At 47.6% G+C, this 21,973-nt stretch overlaps 1 protein-coding gene across 4 annotated transcripts in view; it reads right to left on the bottom strand.

Annotated features, from left to right (window-relative positions):
* Window positions 1–21,973, bottom strand: part of TDRD10 (tudor domain containing 10) — a 1,872,714-nt gene that overhangs the window by 124,183 nt on the left and 1,726,558 nt on the right. For all 4 annotated transcript variants that reach the window (XM_069652002.1, XM_069652018.1, XM_069652008.1 and 1 more), the window contains one exon: window positions 17,650–17,720. In XM_069652002.1, coding sequence (XP_069508103.1) covers window positions 17,650–17,720 — 71 coding nt within the window. The remainder of the gene's footprint in view (window positions 1–17,649; window positions 17,721–21,973) is intronic.

Raw genomic sequence — 21,973 nt, 5'->3', positions numbered from 1 at the left:
GTTTTGTTAATTTCCAAGTTGTTGTTCTTTATGTAAACTGCCAGCTCGTTTAATTGACGCTGCAGGCCAATCGGTGTGTAATCCAGTAAAATGAGGTTGTCCGCATAGAGTAGTCTCGAGATCTTAGATCTTCCTACTGCTGGTGGAAATGAGCGGATCACTAGTTCTCCGTCTTTAATATCCCACACGTATGCGTTGAATAGCGTCGGGGCAAGGGGACACCCTTGCTTTACTCCTCTGGCTGTGTGAATTTGTTTTGAAAGGAGCCCTTCTCGATTTAAGCATACCCTTACGGAGGTGTTTTGGTGAAGAGCTCTAATGGGTTCCAAAATGCCTTCTGAGCAGCGTTTTGCTCTTAATTTTTCCCATAAGATTTCCCGGTTGACCTGGTCGAAGGCCTGGACCAGGTCAACAAATGCCAGATGGATTTTAGGACTTCCTTCGTGAATCTTGCTTTTTAAGATGCTTAACAGCAAGATATTTGGGGCTGTCCCGGCATCCTTCACGAATCCCGATTGCAGTGGGTCCTCGTTGCCCGAGGTTCTTGCCCATTTTTGGAAACTTTCCAAAAGTAATGAACCGAAAACATTTCCTACTACATCGAGAAGTGCTATTGGGCGATTATTCTTTGGTTCCTCTCTTGGTCCGTATTTATAAATTGGCACAATAGTTGCCGTTGTCCAAGAGGTGGGTATGGATTTGTGTAATGTACAATTCTTTAAAACCTCATGGATAAATTCCGTCCATTCTTCCTGATGTTCTTTTATGTCAGCGTTTGTAATGCCATCTGGCCCGGGGGCCCTTGAATTGTTCAAATGGACCAGTTTTCTCTTTATTTCATCCCGGTCCCACGTTGTCATCCAGTCGGTGTTAGAGGTTGTTGGAATTGTTGAATTATGACACCCGACTTTCTGGAATAGGTTATTGAAGTGCTTAATCCACGCTTCTTCTCCAACAAAGTTATTTATTGGATTTGTTTGGATCCCTGATGTTGTTCTTAACAAGGACCAGAAGTCTCTTGATTTCCGGCTACATACCGTCCTCAGCATTGCCGTTGCATCTGCTTGGGTAATTGCAGCTCTTTGGTGGCATGGCCGATGCGTGTGTCTCTTCCATTTCAGCCACAGATGATTCTGAGTCTCTCCAAGGGTCTGGGTCATCCGAGGGTCCATTGTCAGGAGTGGCTGTGGAGGATGTGAAATCTTCAATAACAAAATAAAAAAAATACTGCTTAATAGGATTGAGAGTGCATTAAACCCTGGAACGTCTCAAAGAATGAGTCCACCCTCGAGTAACAATCATGAGGGAGGTTGCCCAATCATCCGAGATGGCCTCTTGAAAGCCAAGTACTGGGTGGCACCTACAGAGGGGCCCATTAAGCTCCTCACACTGGGGGACCACTCCAGTCATGGTGCGAATGGAGAGAGTCCCAAAGTCCCTGGAGGTGATGGGGGTAAAAAAACTCTCCAGGCTCTCACAAGCCTATGTTTAAGTTAGGTGCCGCAGGAGAGTCATCTCCCAGTGACTGCTCAGAGTCAGAACTTGACAAGTTCACCAGTGGCATGGTGAGTGATACTGGCCCTCAGCTGATGAGAAGCAGGTATGGAGACAGACATATCTCAGGGATAGATGGTGCCTCAACCACAGGCTTCAGAAGACCGCGAGGAAGAAGTGTAGTGCATGCCTAGGAACGGTTCTTGGGGCAAATCCCAGTGCACAGCGTTCGCAATTAGGAGGGGGCTCCTGGTACGAGCATGCAGAGGTCAAAGCTCACTTTAATGAAGTCCATTGACAGACCCCTAAAGGGACCCCAAAAGGTTCTTTGTGCAGGCATGGGTGTCAGCCTCCTCGGAGGCCTCGGAGCAACCCCAGTAGTGCAGTGGCTAGCCACAACCGGCCCAGACTGAGCCCTCCTAAACCAGTCGGTCCACAGAAAAGAATCGCCTGTTTGGGGTTCAGCCACAAAGCTCTTCAGACGCCTCGTGGTGCAGCCTTGAAGGCCTCTTCCCACCATGCCAACCAATGTTTTAGAATCATCTGAGAAAGTGCATCACAGAATGCGTGGGAGTCCCTACATTGAAGCGCATCAATACACAGAGGAGGCCATGTTGCTCCAAAACGTAATTTGACGGCGGCTACCTGGTTCGTTTGGACTCAGCCGTAGCCAGGTCCCCGCTGCCAAATTGTTGGCGTTTGCATGGCAGAGTGCAAATGTGCAGGGCAAAGGTGGCGCACACGCGTGTATGCGTCCTTTTGCTCTGCACTTTTGCACTCCAACGTGTAAAGTGAGTAAACGCTGTCTAGCATGCTCGCATGTCAGGCAGCATTTACTTTTAATTATGCGCGCATTGTAAGCAGCATTCACAACTCAATTGAACACTGACCAATTATAACTGAGTGCTGCTTGCAATTCACGCATGGTAAGGAGCGTTCACAGTTACAATTAAACGCTACCCGACATGCATGCAAGGCGGGCAGAATTTTATTGTAAAAGCTGCCAGCCATGCGAGCAAGGCAGGCAGTATTTAGAATGGATCCCTATGGGTTCACCTGCTTTATGCTGGTTCATAAAGAGGGCAGATCCTAAAAGGATCTCCAGCATTTGCGCCGGCATGAAAATCTATGCCGGCGGGGATATGCTGGCGCTAATAAGGATGATCTTGAGGTAAACGCATTTAAAAATCACACTGAGAATGTTTTAAAGAAAGAAAGTGTCTTAGAGTGTTTTAATAAAGCTCTGGTAGTTTGCAGAACCAATACTGCATGTTCACAATTCACCACATGTGGAAAAATGTAAAGAGATGGACAAAGTACAAGGGGCAAAGTACAGGGATGTTGAAAGGATATTGAAGTCTTGGGCAAACAGCTACAGGAAGAAAACTGCAAGTGGCACATGCTGCAGCTGGAGACACAATTGATGGCTCCGGAATATTACAGATATTCCAAGTTGGCAGATGAACAAGAGGACATAATACAGCACTGAAGGATAGTGGAAGAAAAAAAAAGAAAACAACCAACTGCTGCTTTGCAGACAACCAATAAGTGAGTAAAAAGGAAATGATGAGCATTGCCTGGTCGTGTCGGTAGAGTGCGCCGACGCCATGCCCTATGCGCATACAGTACATCCACGCACAGGTCTTTGCTGTGAAAAAGTCTACAGTCATATTTCCACAGGCACCCATAAGCATGATATGAATAATATGATATGATAGTTTATTTATATAGCGCCTATACACAATGTGTTTCAAAGCACTTCAAGGCAAGGGAAGGGAACAAGAGAAAATACGACATTCTTACAGGCCATGAACAGTAAGGATGTGAAATTTACTATCGTACTCGGCCTGATGACATTTCAGATAGTGCAAGAGCTAAGACATAGATAAGGAAGGGAGGGGAGAGTGGGAAGGAAATGGAAACAGACAGGCGACTACCGTACTAGGCCTGACGACATTTCTGGTAGAGCTGGAGAAAAAGAAAAGGTGAGGAAGAGGGATGCAGAAAGGGAGGGGAGCAACAAAACAAGCGACTATCATACTAGGCCTGACAACATTTCAGGTAGTGCTGGAATGGGGGTGGCAGGGCTGTAAGGGGAGGTGGGAGGAGACAGATGAGGTTGCTATCATACTAGGTCCAGGGACAATTCTGAAAGAGTAACTGCATAGAAGAAAGTAAGGAGAGGAGGGGAGAACAGAGAGCAAGCAGTCAAAAACAGTGGAGAAGCAAGAGGGGAGAATGAATACAATTGCAGAAGTCTGTAGTAACACATCATGTTGCAAGCCAGGATACAGGATGAAGATGGAAGCAGCATGATTCAGGGCCACCATGAGTACAAGATGCAAAGGAAGACCAACGTGAGAGTTGAGAAATGGTGACGCACCGTGAATCAATGAAGTCCATAAAAGTCAAATCCAGCATTGGCCACAAGACGGTGATGGTGAAACCAGAATGCATCAGGACAGACTCCTGCAAAAGTAGGCTGGAGGGGGAAGGGGGCGGGAAGCCGGGTAGAAGAATCAAGCAAAACAGGCAACACCTGTGTGTGAGAAGGGGGGCACAAGGGAACATCACTGGGGGGACCAGAAGGAGTGGGGATAGCCTGTGGGGACAGAGGGTGTAAACACATGTTGGTGCATGCTAACCTGCTGTCTGAGCAGGGGTTTGGCCCCTGGGTCCTCCTGGTCTGAACAGGTCCAAACAGGAATTGCCCTTTTCTTTGTTTGCCCTTCGCTTCGGACGCCTGGGCGAGAGACGCCCTTGATCTAAGAGTTAAGTGCAGGAAGGAAGAGGCAGGGCTAAGAAGGTGGGTGGTGCTTAGGCCAGGCGACCTAGATCCACTTGCACATGCTCCCCAGCTGCAAAGGAAAAGAGGCTGGAGGACTCCTTAAGTAGGGAGAAGAGCGGCAACCAGGAAGGCACGGGTGGGCGGGGTTTAGGCTAGGTGACCTTGATCCACTTGCACCTGCTCCCCAGCTGCAAAGGAAAAGAGGCTAGAGGGTTCCTTAAGTAGGGAAAAGAGCGGCAAGCAGGAAGGCACCAGGTGGGCGGGCCTTGCTAAGTGGTGAAAAAGAGCGGCAACCAGGAAGGCACCAGGAGGACGGGGCTTGCTAAGTGGTGAAAAAGAGCGGCAACCAGGAAGGCACCAGGTGGGCGGAGCTTAGGCCAGGTGACCTAGATCAACTTGCACCTGCTTCCCAGCTGCAAAGGAAAAGAGGCTGGAGGGCTCCTTAAATATGGAAAAGAGCGGCAAGCAGGAAGGCACCAGGTGGGCAGGGCTTGCTAAGTGGTGAAAAAGAGCAGAAAGCAGGAAGGCACCAGGTGGGCGGGGCTTGCTAAGTGGTGAAAAAGAGCGGCAACCAGGAAGGCACCAGGTGGGCGGGGCTTAGGCCAGGTGACCTAGATCCATTTGCACCTGCTCCGCAGCTGCAAAGGAAAAGAGACTGGAGGGCTCCTTAAGTAGGGAAAAGAGCGGCAAGCAGGAAGGCACCAGGTTCTTAGACTCACAGGTGGGGCAGGAAGAGGGCCAAGCATGGATGAAAGGGTACGGGACATAGGAGTAAGAGTAGGTGCTTGGAGAAACACTTTCCACCTGACTGCGCAAAGCAGGAGAAGAGGTGACAGGTTGTGAAGCAAGGGTGCTGGCAGAATCAGTTTGCCGAAAAATGCTTGCATGTACCAGACCCATTCTACATTTCTTAAGGTGGACAATTCTTTTGACGATTGTTTCCCTGATACAGCCTATGATACAGGCTTCCCCAACCAGTTGGTAAGGAAGGAGGCCAGGATTCTTGTGTATTTTAGATTTCTTCAGATTACTTTGCATTCATTGGCATTACTTAACAATACTTTACACTACTTTGAAATACGTTTGGATAAGTCCAGAACCCATGTTTACAAAAACGTATTTCACTACACCATTATCGACTGAATCAGAAAATATGGGTTAGTGTCTGTATTTAAGTAAAATTATATTTTCTAACGTATCCCGATCAGTCATTACAACAAAACATATTTTAAAGATCACTTTACAGCAGAACAATGTCTAAATGTTTTGCCAATTTTGGTTTGCTGGAAGGTTGTATTGCTTAGACATCATGCCCTTAAAAGTCAGCCATGAAGAAGTCGTTTACTTTAGTTCTAGTACCTTTCATATTTTGTTCAAAATCAACATAACAGGACATAGATTAAAATAAGGAGTTGGTTTAATAGCTGCATGAACCCATTACATTTCAGACAGACTGCTTTGTAGGCAGAAGAACAAGTGACTTAGCTCTGGTAACATTCTTTCGACTGGATATTCCTCCCACGTATTCCTCATCTTTTGATATCTCAAATATCCAGCTTCAGCTGCTTCGGAAAAAAGCTTTCGGCAGAGGGCGCTGGGCGTCGATGCGGCCGACTCTTTGTCCCTCGAGGGCCACCGTCTCAGGGATGTTGTAATCGAAAGTATATATAGCACGCACATCGCCCGTTGGCTTCAGTTCTGTTTTTTCATGTCATTCTTAAGTAGAACTACCCGCATAAATGCGGATTAGACCATACTGGACTCTAAAGGAGCGCAAATTGCAATAATATAGAAAATCTACTGCGGGGTAGACTGGGAGGGAGGAATACGTGGGAGGAACATCCAGTCGAAAGAACGTTGCCAGAGGTAAGTAACTTGTTCTTAGAATGGATTGTGTCCCCCCACGTATTCCTCATCTTTTGATAGACTCCCAAAGCAGTGTTTGTTTTGGAGGCGGGAGTAAGAATATTATAATCCAGAGTTGTCATGAACGGAATGAAGGACTGCTTTCCCAAAGCTTCCATCCTGGCTCAAGATGGAATCAAGGCAATAATGCTTTGTAAACGTGTAAATTGTAGACCAAGTGGCTGCTTCACAATGTTATTTTATAGGAAAATCTCTTTGCAGAGCAGAAGAAGTAGCCATGCCACTAGTGGAATGTGCTCTCAAGTCTTCTGGGGGATCTTTCCTGGGCAGCCTATAGCTTTCGGTAATAGCTAAAATAATGCATCTGGACAAGGTCTGTTTGGTTACAGCCTATCCCCAATACAAAACTTTGACATCTTTGAAATGTAGAAACTCTGAGCCCTTCGTAGGTTGAGTCTACGTGGCCTCTCCTCTTTCTTGCCAGGATGAGGTGGGGGTTAGAAAGTACATAATACTATCTTTTGCACCAAATGCAAATCTGATATGACCTTAGGTAGGAATGAAGGTTTGATGCTAAGGACATCCTTATGAAAGGCCATAAACGGTGGTTTTGAAGATAGTGCCTGCAACTCACACACCCAACGGGCTGACGTTAGCGCTACCAACAAGATGGTTTTAAATGTTAGCAGTCTTAAGGGACATGAATGGAGTGGTTCAAATGGTGCACACATGAGAAACTTTAAAACAAGATAAAGGTCCCAAACCGGAACCTGAAAAGGAGATGGAGGGAACACATTAGTGAGTCCCTTTAAAAATGGTATCACAAAAGGTATTTTAAAATATGACGTTTTCTCAGACGAGTGCTTGAAGATGGAAAGCGCCACCAAATAACCGTTAATGGTCCCAACCTGGAGCCCCAGATAACACCTCTGGTGTTTTGCATAGCAAATAGTCCACATTCTTATCCCTGCACCAGCTGCAGAATGTGTTCCAATAGCAGCAGTACACAGACTTAGTTGCAGGTCTTCTGGCTGAAAGCAAAATCTCCATTACGTCATCTGGGAGGTCCCAATCCTTATACCTCAGCCTCTCAGAAACCATGCGTGAATGCTGAGTGTCTTGACCTCTGGATGGAGAACCCGACCCCCCTCTTGCGAGAGAAGGTCCTCTTTTTGTGGAAGACGTATTGGAGGGCAGATGGACATGTCCAGAAGGTCCGGGTATCACATCCTCCTGGCCCAATCCGGGGCAATTAGGATCATGTATTTCCCAAACTTTCTCAACCTCCTGATCATGTGAGGAATGACGGGAACTGGAGGAAACGCGTATAGAAAAGACAATACAGTAGGACTGTCACAAGTGAAAGGATCAATATCTTTAGCTCTACACCAGATGCAAAACTTGTTCCAATGGCAGCGGTATAGAGCTTTTGATGCTGGCCTTCTAGCCGAAAGCAATGCCTCCATAGCATCTTGCGGGAGATCCCAGTCTTTGTATCTCAACCTTTCAGAAGCCAAGTTTGATAGTTCAGAGTCTTGACTTCTGGATGGAGAAGACAAATTGGAGGGCAGATGGACATGTCTAGAATTTCAGATACCATGTCTTCCTTGCCGAATTCAGAGCAATCAGAATCCTGGCTTTCCCAAACTCCTGTTGACATGAGGAATAATGGGGACTAGAGAATGCATACATGAGTGGAAAATCCCAGTCCACAACAAACGCGTCCCCAAGAGCTCCTCTTGGTACTGGACGCAAACAGCTCTTCTTCTCTAGAAGGACTTCTTGAGCTAACTCCCACTAGTGGAAGACTGTGCTCTGAGTGTCTGCCGCTGTGTTCTTTTCTACGGCTAGGTGAACGGCTGACACAGAGATTCATTCTTGAAGTGCCCCAAACCAGAGCTGCATTGCCCCTCTGCACAGTGGTAGGGACCCTACACCTCCTCTCTTGTTGAGGTAATGCATAGCCACTGTGTTGTCCATCATTATCTGGACTTTCTTCCCTCGTACAGAAGGCAAAATGGCCATCAGCGCTAGTCTGATTGACCTCGGCTCTAACAGGTTTATGTGTAGTTTGGATTCCGATGGAGACCAGCGACTGCTGATTGTTAGATCGTTCCTATGGGCTCCACATTCTGAGAGGCAGGAGTTTGTGACTACTGTTATCTCCGGCCAAGATTGCCAAAAAGGTTCCCGTATCATCACATTCTCCTTGCAGGCTCACCACAGGAGTTCCTGTGCAGCCTTGCTCAGGATCTGCAGAAGGTCTGTCATCCTGCCAGAGAACTGTGACCACTGGGATCTGAGGGCCCACTGGAGGGACCTTATCCTCAGGCGGGCCTCTGGCACCAGGAAAATGCAGGATGCCATAAGGCCGAGCAACCTATGAAAATCGAAGGGCGGTAGATGTTGGGCATTTTGAAACCTTTGCACCATCTGCGAAATATGTTGAGCCCTCAACTCGGTTGGCAAAGCCTTCCTCCGAGGACAAGTCCAGGGCTGCTACCATTAATTGTGGTTTTTGGGAAGATCTCACCTGGGACTTCATGACGTTGAGGGAGAAGGCCAGCTTGTGGAGAGAGGAACAAGTTACTTCTTACCTGGTAACGTTCTTTCGATGGGATGTTCCTCCGACGTATTCCTTATCTTTGATAATTCGTCTCCAGCTTGCTGGCCTCGGAAAAAGATTTCAGCAGAGGGCGCTGCGCATCGATGTCCGTCGAGTTGGTGCCCCTCGACAGCCACCGTATCGGTGCCGACGTCACCATGCCCATAAATAGCCACGCGCAGCGTCCGTTGCTCAGTTCCGTTTTGTAGCATAAGATAAGTCATGCCTGAATTGGTTATTGACCTTGAAGGAGCGTAAGCTGCAACCACAAGGGAAGTATTACTGCAGGGATGGATGGGAGGGGCGATAAGGAATACGTCAGAGGAACATCCCATCGAAACAACGTTACCAGGTAAGAAGTAACTTCTTCTTCCAAGGGATTGTGTCCTCTGACGTATTCCTTATCTTTGATAGACTCCCATAGCAGTGTTGTGTAATTGGAGGTGGGAGTAAAAACGCCATGTTTCCTTTTAGGAATGAACAGAATGTAATACTGCTTTGCCAAACCTAGTCTCTTGACTAGAGGAGGAATCCAGGTTGTAAAATCTTGTGAAGGTATGTGCGGACGACCATGTGGCAGCGCACATATATCTCGAACCGGAACCCCTCTTTGGAGGGCCGAAGAGGCTGCGATACCCCTGGTTGAATGAGCCCTAAGAATTTGAGGAGGCTCTTTCCCTGCTAGTTTGTAACATTCCAGAATGGCCAAAATAATCCATCTGGAAATGGTCTGTTTTGTTATCGGTAGTCCCAATTTGTGCCCTGAGTAACCTACGAACAGTTGGTCTGCTTGCCTAATCCTAGCAAGTCTGCTGATGTAAAAGCTTAAAGCCCGCCTTGGGTCCAGCTTGTGTAGCCTTTCTTCCTCTTTCCCCGGATGGGGAGGAGGATAGAATGAAGGTAATGTAATTTTCTGAGTGATGTGGAATTCAGAAACCATCTTTGGGAGGAAATTAGGCTTCACCTGTAGGACAACCTTGTCTTTATGAAAAATTCTATGAGGGGGTTTACACGATAGAGCTTGTAATTCGCTCACCCTTCTAGCAGATGTTAGTGCCACTAATAAGACAGTTTTAAGGATGAGAAATCTTAGCGAACAAGAGTGGAGTGGTTCGAAAGGAGTACCCATCAGGAAATTTAAGACTAAATTTAAGTCCCATAAGGGAACTTGGAATGGTCTTGGAGGATAGACATTAGTTAATCCCTTTAGAAATTGTATTACTAAGGGTAATTTGAAATACGATGGCTCCTCTCCAGTGCGCTTGAAGATCGATAGTGCTGCGAGATAGCCCTTGATAGTGCCAACTTGAAGGCCTGAATTTGCCAAATAGAGTAGAAAGGATAACACCGTTGGTGTACCACATGAAAAGGGGTCGATATTCTCTTCTCTACACCAGCTGCAAAATTTGTTCCAACAGCAGCAGTATAAAGACTTTGTTGCTGGTCTTCTGGCCTAAAGCAACACCTCCATAACGTCATCAGGGAGGGCCCAATCCTTGTATCTCAACCTTTCAGAAGCCAAGCGTGAAGGTTGAGGGTTCTGATGTCTGGATGGAGAACCTGACCTCCCTTCTGTGAGAGAAGATTCTCCTTGAGTGGAAGGCGAATTGGAGGGCAGATGGATATGTCCAGAAGGTCCGGGTACCACGTTCTCTTGGCCCAGTCTGGGGCAATTAGGATCATGGTCCTCGGGAATCTTCTCAACCTCCTGATCATTTGAGGAATGACAGGGACTGGTGGAAACGCGTACAGGAATGAAAACTCCCACTGAACTACGAACGCGTCCCCTAGAGCTCCTCTCGGGGGAAATTCCCTTGAACAAAACAGATCGCACTTCCTGTTGGTACTTGTGGTGAACAGATCCACTTGAGGGGTTCCCCAAAAGGCGAAGATCTCCTGAAGGACTTCCTGAGCTGGTTCCCACTCGTGGGAGACTGTGCCCTGCCTGCTCAGAGCGTCCGCCGCCAAGTTGTTCTCTCCGGCTAGGTGAACTGCCGATAGAGAGATTCCTTCTTGAATTGCCCAAAACCAGAGGTGCATTGCCTCTCTGCAAAGTGGCAGTGATCCCACGCCTCCTCTTTTGTTGAGGTAGTGCATGGCCACTGTGTTGTCCGTCATTATCAGGACATTTATTCCCTGCACTGATGGTAGGAAAGCTTTCAGCGCTAGTCTGATCGCTCTCAGCTCCAATAGGTTGATGTGTAGTCTGGACTCCGATGGAGACCAACGACCGCTGATGGTCAAGTCGTTGGCATGGGCTCCCCACCCCGTGAGTGAGGCGTCCGTGACTACTGTTATCTCCGGCCATGGTTGCCAAAACAGTTCTCCTTTCAAAATGTTCTCTCGATAAGCCCACCAAATGAGATTTGTCATTTTTCCTGAGAACTGCGACCACTGAGTTCTTAGTGCCCACTGGAGAGATCTCATTCTCAGACGAGCCTCTGGCACAAGGAAGATGCAGGATGCCATGAGGCCTAGCAACCTCAAAAAGTCAAAGGCTGGGGGATGTTGGGCATTTTAAAACTTGGTGACCATCTGCAGAATATCTTGAGCCCTCACCTCTGGTGGCGAGGCTTTTCCCAAAGAAGTGTCCAGGACCGCTCCGATGAACTGGAGCCTCTGTGATGGTATCATCTGTGATTTCTTTAAATTGAGGGAGAAGCCCAGTTTGTGAAGGAAGTGGCAGACATAATCTAGCTGGATCTGAGCTTGTTCCGAAGATACAGCCCTGATCAGCCAATCGTCCAGGTAGGGGTAGACGTGAATCCCTCCCTTCCTTAGACTTGCCGCCACTACCGACATTAACTTGGTGAAGACCCTCGGGCCGGAGGTCAGCCCAAATGGAAGACCTCGAAATTGATAATGAGAGCCGCCAATTGCGAACCTCAGGTATTTCCTGTGTTTGAGATGGATTGGCACATGGAAAAAAGCATCCTGGAGGTCCAGAGATACCAGCCAGTCCTGGAGCTGGAGGGCCTGAAGGATCTGAGAGAGAGTTACCATCTTGAACTTGTCCTTCCTGAGGAACTTGTTAAATTCCCGTAAATCCAAGATAGGTCTCAGTCCTCCGTCTTTCTTCGGGATGAGAAAGTAGGGGGGAGTACCAACCCTTGTTCCTCTCTGCTACTGGTACCGGTTCTATGGACCTTTCTCTAGCAGGTCTACAATTTCCTGCAAGAGGAGCGGATCTGGAACTTTCAGAGAGCTCTTCCCCAGTGGATGACTCTGAGGGATGCGTAGAGAAGGCAGGCAGTAACCGTGGGCAACTGTCTCCAATGCCCAAGCATCTGACGTAATAGCCTGCCATTCCGTCAGATGTTGAGTTAACCTGCCCCCTACTGGTGTCTTGTGAGGAGAGTCCTCAGAGCGGTTTGGAGGCGGCTGATGCAGATGCCGAGGGTAAAGAGGTACCTGCTGCTGCTGCGGCTTTTTTATTTTTAACCTGTCCACCTCGGGTGAATTTTTTCTGACCCCTTTGAACCGGCTGTCCTCTGCCTCTTCCGAATGCGGAATAGAAGCGAAAGGACTTACCTCTCCAAGAGGTTCCTGAGGGGCAATATGGTGTCTGACGGATTGCAGCTCCCAGGGATTTTGCTGCTGCCTTTGATGTTTGAAGCTTTTCTAAACTGTCATCCGCCTTCTTACCAAACAAAGAAGTGCCGTCAAAGGGCATATTCAAGAGTCTGCTTTGCACATCTGGAGCAAAACCAGACTTTCGCAACCAAGCAAATCTCCGGGTTGTTGTACTTGCCGCCATGGCCCTGCTGATGCTGTCAGCAGAATCGATGCCAGTCTGAAGGGATTCGCACATTGCGTCCTTACCATCCTTAATGATGTTGAGAAACGCTTCCCTTTCTTCTCCCTCCGGGAGGCAGCCAGCCGCTGATGAAGCACACTCCCAAAGTGTGTGGCTGAACCTTGTGAGTGTACAAGTAGCATTGATGGATTTCAACGCCATGAAACATGCAGAAAATACTTTTTTGGCCATAGAATCACATCTCTTGTCATCCCTGTCCTGTGGAACAGTAGGGTAAGCCGATTTACTACCTGATGAAGTTGCTGCCTGAACAACCAGACTCTCCAGAGTTGGGTGTTTGGATAAATATTCAGGGTCAGCAGTAGAAACCCTATACTTGGCTGATAATTTTTTGTTAACCGCCAGGATAACCTCAGGGGTTTCCCAGTTTGCCAATATCTTCCTTTGTAATGCCGCATGAAATGGCACCACAGGATCCTCCTGTGGACCTTTAACCAAAATGTCTGAGGTCGTCTTGCTGAAAAGCAGGTGAAGGTGTAGACCACCCCATAAACTCTATTATCCTTGCCATCAAGGTTCTATAAGGGGTTTCAGCATGTTCCCCTGGGTCTGGTTTGGCAAATTCCACTTCTGGGGAAGTGTCCAACCCACATGCTTCATGTAAGGATTCATGGAGGTCCTTAATCCTACCTTCCTCAAAGGTAAATTCCTCTGGTACAGGAGTTGCAGATCCCTGCAACTCAAAAGATCTCTCCTGATCCGAATTCTCCCCTTCCTCATAAATAGATGCTAAGGCTCTGGAATGATCAGATCTTGGAAATGGTATAAATCCCATTTCCAGAGCAGAAGGGGCGAAATTCGTCATATTTGGCTGAGAAAACATTGACGTCGTCGACGCGGACGTTAAAGGCTTCGAGGAGGTTGGTAGAGGCCTCGAGGAACTCGAGAGTATCGGAATTCTACTCGAGGTTGTCGACGACATTCTCGTGATCGAGGCTCTGGGTATGGCCACTGGCTGTGAGGTGGCTGTGGGTTTGCCCTTTCTCGGCATCGGCGCCAAATCGACTGACCTGTGCGTCGAAGAACCCTTCGATAATGGCATCGAACACGCCGATCTATGCGTCGAAGGGATCTTCGACGACGGCGTCGTAGACGCGACCTTGCCTTTACTCGAGGGTTTGTGGCGCTCTCGAGTAGCTTCTTTCCCCGGGTGCTGCGACTCGCAGCGTTTTGATCTTTCACCCAGGGTATCACCCTCAGCAGTCTTCGAGGGGGTCGAGGCCGCTTTCCCGAAGACGCTAAACATCTTTTTCCTGAATTTTTCCCACTCAGCCTGAGAGCTATGTTTTGTGGGGCAGAAGACACTTTTTCGGGAAACGGAAGAAGACGAGGAAGGGGATCTTCGACGTCTCTTTTTTGAATGCTTAGATCTCGAAGAGTGATGGGAACTGCTTCGAGATCTAGAACGAGAATGTCTTTTGTGAAGGCGAGGAGACGAATGTCTCGACTCCACCGAGGAAACTTTTGAAGAAGTTTTAACTGCCTTACCTCTCTCGAGTTTCCCCTTGCGCTCCTTCAAGGCTTTCGCCGTCATGGACATGCAGTCCTCGCACTCCGAACAATGGTGCTCGACTCCCAGGCACCACAAACAGATCCTGTGAGGATCCGTCAACGACATTTTCTTTCCACAGTCTCGACATTTTTTGAAGCCGGACAGTGGAGTCGTCGGTTCGGATGAGGAAGCCATCGAGTACGAGTCGGTATTCACGAGGAATAATGAAGTTATATTTGACTGAAGAACTGAGCAACGATATTCCGAGGCCCCACGAAGCGCGGAAAAACAGAACTGAGCAACGGACGCTGCGTGTGGCTATTTTTGGGCATGGCGACGTCAGCGCTGATACGGTGGCTGTCAAGGGACACCAACTCGACGGACGTCGATGCGCAGCGCCCTCTGCTGAAAAAAATTTCCGAGGCCAGCAAGCTGGTGACGAATTATCAAAGATAAGGAATACGTCGGAGGACAAAATCCCTTCGAATGGCAGGTGTTGTTGAGATGATCCAGAGCCTTTTTGGGAGAACGAGCTCTGATCAGCCAGTCGTCTAAGTAAACAAAGATGTGAATCCCTCCCCTCCTTAGATTTGCTGCCACCACTGCCATCAATTTAGTGAAGACCATCAGGGCGGAGGTAAGACCGAAAGGTAGAACCCAAAACTCAAAGTGGGAACTGCCAATGGCGAACCTCAGGTACTTCCTGTGCTTGGGATGTGTTGGCACATGAAAGTAAGCATCCTGAAGATTGAGTGACACTAACAAACCCTGGATCCAAAGGGCCGGGAGGATCTGTGAAAGAATGACCATCATGAATCTGTCCTTCCTGAGGAACCTGTTCAAGCGTCTCAGGTCCAAGATATATCACAGTCCTCCGTCTTTCTTGGGAATCAGAAAGTAAGTGGAGTGCCAACCTTGGAATTGCTCTGCTACATGTACACTTTTCCACAGCACCTCCAGCAGGGAAAGAATCTCCTGCACAAGGAGCAGATCTGGTTCCCGCACAGATTGTATGCTCGGGGGACAATCTGGACGCCTTTTCAAGAATGGAAGCGCCCAAGCATCCAAAGTAATGCTTAACCATCCTTCTAAATACTGGATTAACCTGCCTCCCACTGGAGACTTGTGAGCAAAGTACTCAAAGTGGTTTTGAGGCAGTGGCTGCATTAGAGGGTAAAGAGGCAGTAGCTGCTTGGGCAGCTCTACTTGCACAACCTCATGTTACATGAGAAAATCTTCTTTGACCCCTCTGACAATCAGTTCTATGGTCATTCTGAATGATGAATTAAAACAAAAGGAACAACCTCTCCAACTCAGAGTTTTCCTGGCTTTGCTGAGGTTGGCGGGTTGCTGCTCCTAGACAATTAGCAGCCACTTTGGAGGCTTGCAATTTTTCAAGACTTCCATCCGCCTTAGAGCCAAAAAGATGGGATCCAACAAATGGCATATTTAACAGCCTAGATTGCACATCTGGGGAATATCCTGACTTACACAGCCATGCAAACTTTCTTGCGACTGTGCTAGCCGCCACAGAACGGCCGACACAATCAGGTGCATCTAAACCTGATTGTAAGGATTCACACGCTGCTTCCTTGCCATCCTGGATGATATTCTGGAATCCCCCTCTCATTTCAACTTCCGGTATATTCTCAGCTTATGACACCCCACAAGGTGAAGGTGTACTTTGCAAATGCAGAAGAGGCATTAATGGCCTTCAACGCCATCATTGCAGCCGAGAAAACTTTTTTTCATCCCGGTCAGGAGGGATTGTAGGTTAGGCAGGTGCCTCTGAAGTTGATGTAGCAGCTTGCACTACTAAACTCTCTAGAGAGGAATTCTGGATCAATAGACAATGGTCTATATTTTCTAACCAGATCCTTACTGATAGCTGGTTTGGTGCCTGCTTTCTGACAGTTTTCCAGGATTGTTTCCTCAAATCTGAGTGGAATGGCAAAACAGGCTTGTTGGAGGGGTGGCGGGTACCTTGTCTAGGATGTCTGTAAGATCATCATGTCCTTGGCAGGATGACCCCAAACCAAATATTCTGTCACTTTATTCATGACAGACCTGTAAGATCCACTCGGATGACCAGCCGAGTCTGAAGTGGCAAATTCTTCCTCTGGTGAGATGACAAGACCACTAGCATCCTTTAAACAGTCAGCCAGGTCCTGTAAGTTGGAGTCCTCTGAGATAAGTTCCTCCGGTACAATAGGTGTGCCATATTTTAGTCCAAAGAAAGGATTGTCATCCTGTTCTTCTTTCGTCTCAAAAATTTACCCTACAGACTTTAAAAAGCGAGTTTTAGACAAAGACTTAAAATGCTTTGATGAGTCCGAGGATGATGTTGATGGCTTTGATGCCGAATCCTTCGACGGAGTGGAAGAAGGAGGAAGCGGCTTTGACTTTTCCTAGGTCGACACCACTCGAGGATCCTTCTTCGATACACTACCTGAGCTCTTGGGCGCGCAAGAAGTAGACTTAGACAACTCCATCTGCCTTGTGAGGCGCAATGGGGTCGAAAACTTTCTTTGGTTCTTTTGAAGGACTGGGCAGGGCCGCCTTCGATAACACTTTCATCATTTTCTCAGGGAACTGGGCCCAATCTTCCCTAGATGTAGATTTACTCGGAAAGCATTCCTTTTTCCTGTTGCGTGAGGAGTCCGACGAAGATGACGTGGGATTGCGCCTTTTCTTTGATTTACGTCATTAAGAGACGATGAAGAGTGACGTTAATCGCTCCAGGACCTGGACCGCTCCTTCGATCTAGGAGGAGATTTGTCCCTCAACTTTGTTCTTCGAGTCATCGCTTCGAGGGAGTGGACGAAGGAGATTTGGACACCGCCCGATCTACGGTGAGTTTAGTCTTCCTCTCCTTCAATGCCTTGCTGGTCACAGATATGCACGACCTGCAATCATCAACCTTGTGATTCACCCCAAGGCACCAGAGGCATATTCTGTGAGGATCTGTGATCGACATCTTCGAGTTAGAATCCACACATCTCTTAACCCCTGTTTTAGGAGTATACATACACGAAAACACAAGCTATGTAATAGAAAAGTCGCTGAGGTTTTCAAAGCGTGCTGTGCATGTGGAAAAAAGAACTGAAGCAACGTATGCAGTGTGTGCTATTTATACCAACGTCACGGATGAGTGCGGGGATGGAAGCCACTGAAGGACCTCAATGGCTCCCTCTGCTGTCGAAAGTTTTCCGAAGCTGCAAGCAGGATATCGGGAATCCGTGGAAGGACACAATCCATTAGAATGGTGGTTATAAATCACCTCAATGTGACAGTAATTTTGATAATAGAGAATCAACCTCTTGTTATTTGGTATGGATGGAACCTTTGTCAAATCCATTCATCCCCTCTTGATACAATACATTTTGGCTACATAACCGTGGATGTCAAAACTATGAACCAAAACCTAACAAGCTATTATTAACAGACCCTTACAAATCCCCCAACATATCCTCACACAGACCAATCTTAGGGATATTTGCTAGAGAGATCCGGATACTGTCGGACCCAAGTAGTATAAAACACAATTTAACAGTGCAATTAAAATGATCCACTTGTCAAGGTATTACCTCATTTTCACAACAACCGTTAATCTTCCCTTTCAAGATGCTGCCAACTATATTTTCAGAATTGAAAATACCTGTAAAGTAAAGCAAAGCACAACCAGGTTTACATTGACTATATTATATTGATTGGACACATGTATACCTGACATAATTCAGTTAAGTAACTGGCTAGCCATAATGACAATACTGCTGACACTTTCTAGGCAGCTGAGACGGAGGCAATGGACAAAGAGACCAGATTACCTGTTCGTCTGACTGATTCCATTAAATAAAAAATAAAAAAAAGGAGTTCAATGATTTGGAAAGCAACATCAGCAATAAAAACAAGCAAGGTACAGCATATCAACTAACTTGAACTAGTAGTGAATGGCTGAATGTCTACCTCTGCAGTAAATATTAGATTACAGAGATACCCAGATCATATCTACTTATGGCTTCGAGTATCTCATCAAAGTTAGTGAGGCATGCATTCATCAGAGTTGGAGTATAGGGTTTCATAGAACCTCTGAAATTCGTTGTTCACCACCTGCGGGGTGTGGAGCGTGGCTCCAGAAGGACTAAGGATACTAGCGATGTGCTGTCCACGCCTTTCCCCCTGATCACATTTGCCAAAAGACTCCCTGGTCTGTCTACCTCGCCATATTTCCTTGCTCATATGGGATAGTTAAGCATCTGAACCTCTTTATCAGCCAGTTCCCTGAACCTCACCCTTTATGAAGCCAAGAAGGGCACGATTCTGTGTGGTGCTGTATTCAACTTCTAGCTGTCTGAGGTCGGCTTCTACTCTAGCGTCTGCTTTCCCTCAATATCCCGGAAGTCATGGAGAGAACCTCCCCCCTAACCCAAGCCTTAAAGGCCTCCCAGACTGTTACGCGCTGCTGCACTGTCCCCACATTTCTCTGAAAAAACTCCCCGGTCCCCTTGTGTAGCGCCTCAAGGAAGGCCAGGTCGGCCAAGCAATTGGGGGACATACGCCAGAGTGGGCGTGTAGTGGCATGTTCTCCCCTATTCAGAGCGAGAGTAATGGGGGAGTGATCTGAGAAGGTGCAGGGAAGTATTCTACACTCTCACACTCGTGACATGTAGGTGTCGGGTATTAACCAGAAGTCTATTCTCGAGTGTGCGTTGTGAACCGTAGAGTAGTATGTGTACTCTCGTGAAGTGGGATTGCGAGTGCGGCAAGCGTCTCCCAGGCCCAAGTGACTGGCCATGCTGAGCAGCATACGACCTGCACCGCTCAAGCCGCTCTGTGTGGTTCTGGATCTACCCATAATGCAATCAAATATTAGGTTGAAGTCTGCACCCCATATGACCTGCAATTGGGGGGTTCTCAAGTAGGATATCTAAGATCAGACCGTAAAATAGGGATCATCAACATTAGGGCCATAGTTATTTACCAATGTCGCTTTAACCCGGGCCAGTTCACCCCATAAGATAACATATCTGCCCTGTTGGTCGACACATCGCTTGGTCTCTTGAAACAGTATGGAATGGTGTATTAGTGTCATAACCCCTTGTGCTTGTGATGAGTAAGTGGTGTAACCACGCTGTGTGCCCCATGATTTGGCGAACAAATCGCTTATGGGTCCCATGGCGTGTGTCTCTTGCAGCATCACGACCTTGGTGGTCTGTCTGTTCAAATACGCAGCTACTTTGCACGCTTTAATTGGATGATTAAGGCCCCGAATATTCCATGACATGAATTTAATTTCTTTACCAATCATGTTGAGAACATAAACATTGCTGTTTCAGTCCCGGTCAGGGGAGCACCAGTAGACAACTGTGATAAAAGCTCCAGGAGCAATATGCACGGTTTTTCAAACTTTAACAAACTAACTTTGAACTGGGACCCTCTCCGGTCCAAACATTTGTGGTTAATACAACCCCCCCTGCCACCCGCCTCCCACATCATCTTCCCAAACTTGACAATAGACCCCGAATTACATTGTAACATTTTAGAAACTTCTTAGGGGGCACTGTGTGCAGAACGCAAGGCTGGACGGGTCTCAGACATAGTTCCGGGTTAAGGCCCAGCCACTGGAATGGAGGTCAATCGTTCTCGATGTTGGACGGCACATTGTTGTTGTCTTGGTAGCGGGATGGTAATGTTGGACTCAATATATGCTGTGGCCTCGTCCTGGTCTTCAAAGAACTGTGCCGTCCGAGCGTGCTGTATACAAAGTTTTGCCGGGTATAGCAGAGTATATTGGACCTGCCGGGTATGTAGCATTTTCTTGACTGGATCAAATGATTTACGCGTAGACGCGTAGACAGGACATTGGTGGCAAAGTCGGGATAGATGTGTATGTCGGCGGATTCAAAGCGGAGAGCCCCCTTCTCCCTCGCCGTACATAGGATGAGGTCTCTGTCACAGTAGTTCAGCAATTTGGCCAGCGTGGTGCTGGGGAGGGCTCCTGGCTTAGGAACAGGGACCGAGACCCAGTGCGCTCCTTCAACCAAGAAGTGCTGTGAGAATCGAGTGGAGTCAAATAGAGTTTTCAGAAGGCTTTCGACTAATTGTTCCATTGGGCCTTTACATGACGACTCTGGGATCCCAACGATCCGGATGTTGTTCCGACGTGACCTGGATTCTAAATCGTCACATTTATTTCATACTTTGCTAAATTCACACTGAAGGTGGGCAATGTCACGGTCCTGTTTCACTACTTTGTCCTCCACTTCGCTTAATCGCGTTTGGACTTCAGGGAACCAATGGTTGAGACAATTTCGTCTATATGAACAAGTTACTCTCTTACCTGGTAACGTTCTTTCGATGGGATGGTCCGACGACGTATTCCACATCTATGACAGTAATCACCAGAGCTGTGCTGCTTCGGAAAATCTTCGGCGTCTGCGTCCTGCGTCGATGACGTCGATACGCCGCCCTCGAGGACCTCCTCCGACGGCCGACGTCACTGGATGTTATAAGTAGGACGCACGACGCCCGTAGCCTCAGTTGTAGTTTTTTCCCCCAGAACGTGTGCCACCAGTCTTCTGCGAGTCTGACACACAAAGACTTGTGGAAACGTAAGCTGCAATCGCATAAGAAATTCTGTAGCGGGGAAGGTAGGGAGGGAGCGATATGGAATACGTCATCGGACCATCCCATCGAAAGAACGTTAACAAGTAAGAGAGTAACTTGTTCGAGGGGATTGGGTCCTCCGACGTATTCCATATCTATGACAGACTCCCAAAGCAGTACCAATACAAGGAGGTGGGAAAAGAATTTAGAAAACAGAAATTTAGCATGCCCAATCAAATTGCGGAGTAAAGGACCGCCTTGCCAAAGACCAGATCCTGCCCCCGGATGGAATCGAGGGAATAGTAACGTACAAAAGTATGTACCGAAGCCCAGGTGGGTGCATCACAGATGGTACGAATAGGAACACTGCTCTGCAGGGCAGTAGAGGCAGCCATACCACTGGTAGAATGGGCCCGTAAGCCGACCGGTGGGTCCTTACCCGCCAAGCGGTAACACTCAGAGATAGCCAAAATAATCCAGCGTGACAAAGTCTGTTTCGTCACAGCCTGTCCCAAACGCTTTCCCGCGTAACCAATGAAGAGCTGATAGTCCACTCTGACCCGGGACATGCGTGAAATGTAAAAGCTTAACCCTCTCCTAGGATCAAGCTATGGAGCCTCTCCTCCTCCTTACCAGGATGTGGAGGAGGATAAAATGCCAGAAGAACAACCTTCTGACCTAAATGAAATTCCGACACCACTTTCGGAAGAAAAGAAGGACGAACTCTGACGACAACCATGTCCTTATGAAACACAGTGAAGGGTGGCTTAACTGAAAGTGCCTGTTACTCACTCACTCTGCGAGCGGAAGTGATTGCAACTAAAAATATAGTTTTAAGAGTTAACAGTCTGAAAGGGTATGAATGCAAAGGCTCAAACGGAGCACCCATCAGAAACTTGAGAACAAGGTTCAAATCCCAACCGGGCACCTGGAAAGGCGACGGAGGGAACACATTAGTGAGCCCTTTCAGAAACTGAGAAATTAAAGGAATTTTAAAATAGGAACACTCTTCAGACGAGCGCTTAAATATGGACAGCGCCACCAGGTAACCTTTAATGGTACCCACTTGAAGGCCCCTGTGGGCCAAAGAAAGCAAAAAAGACAGAGCCATGGGAATTTCACATGCAAAAGGATCCACATTCTTAACCCTGCACCAGTCGCAGAACTTTCTCCAACGGCAACGGTACAGGGACTTTGTTGCAGGCCTTCTGGCCGAAACCAACACCTCCATCACGTCTTCAGGGAGGTCCCAATCCTTATACCTGAACCTTTCAGAAGCCAAGCGTGAAGGTTATGGGACCCGAC

The sequence above is a fragment of the Ambystoma mexicanum genome, chromosome 1p (genome assembly GCF_040938575.1).
Source record: "Ambystoma mexicanum isolate Mex_15411 chromosome 1p, UKY_AmexF1_1, whole genome shotgun sequence".
Classification (NCBI taxonomy): Eukaryota; Metazoa; Chordata; class Amphibia; order Caudata; family Ambystomatidae; genus Ambystoma; species Ambystoma mexicanum.
This window is presented reverse-complemented; position numbering and strand designations above follow the sequence as displayed.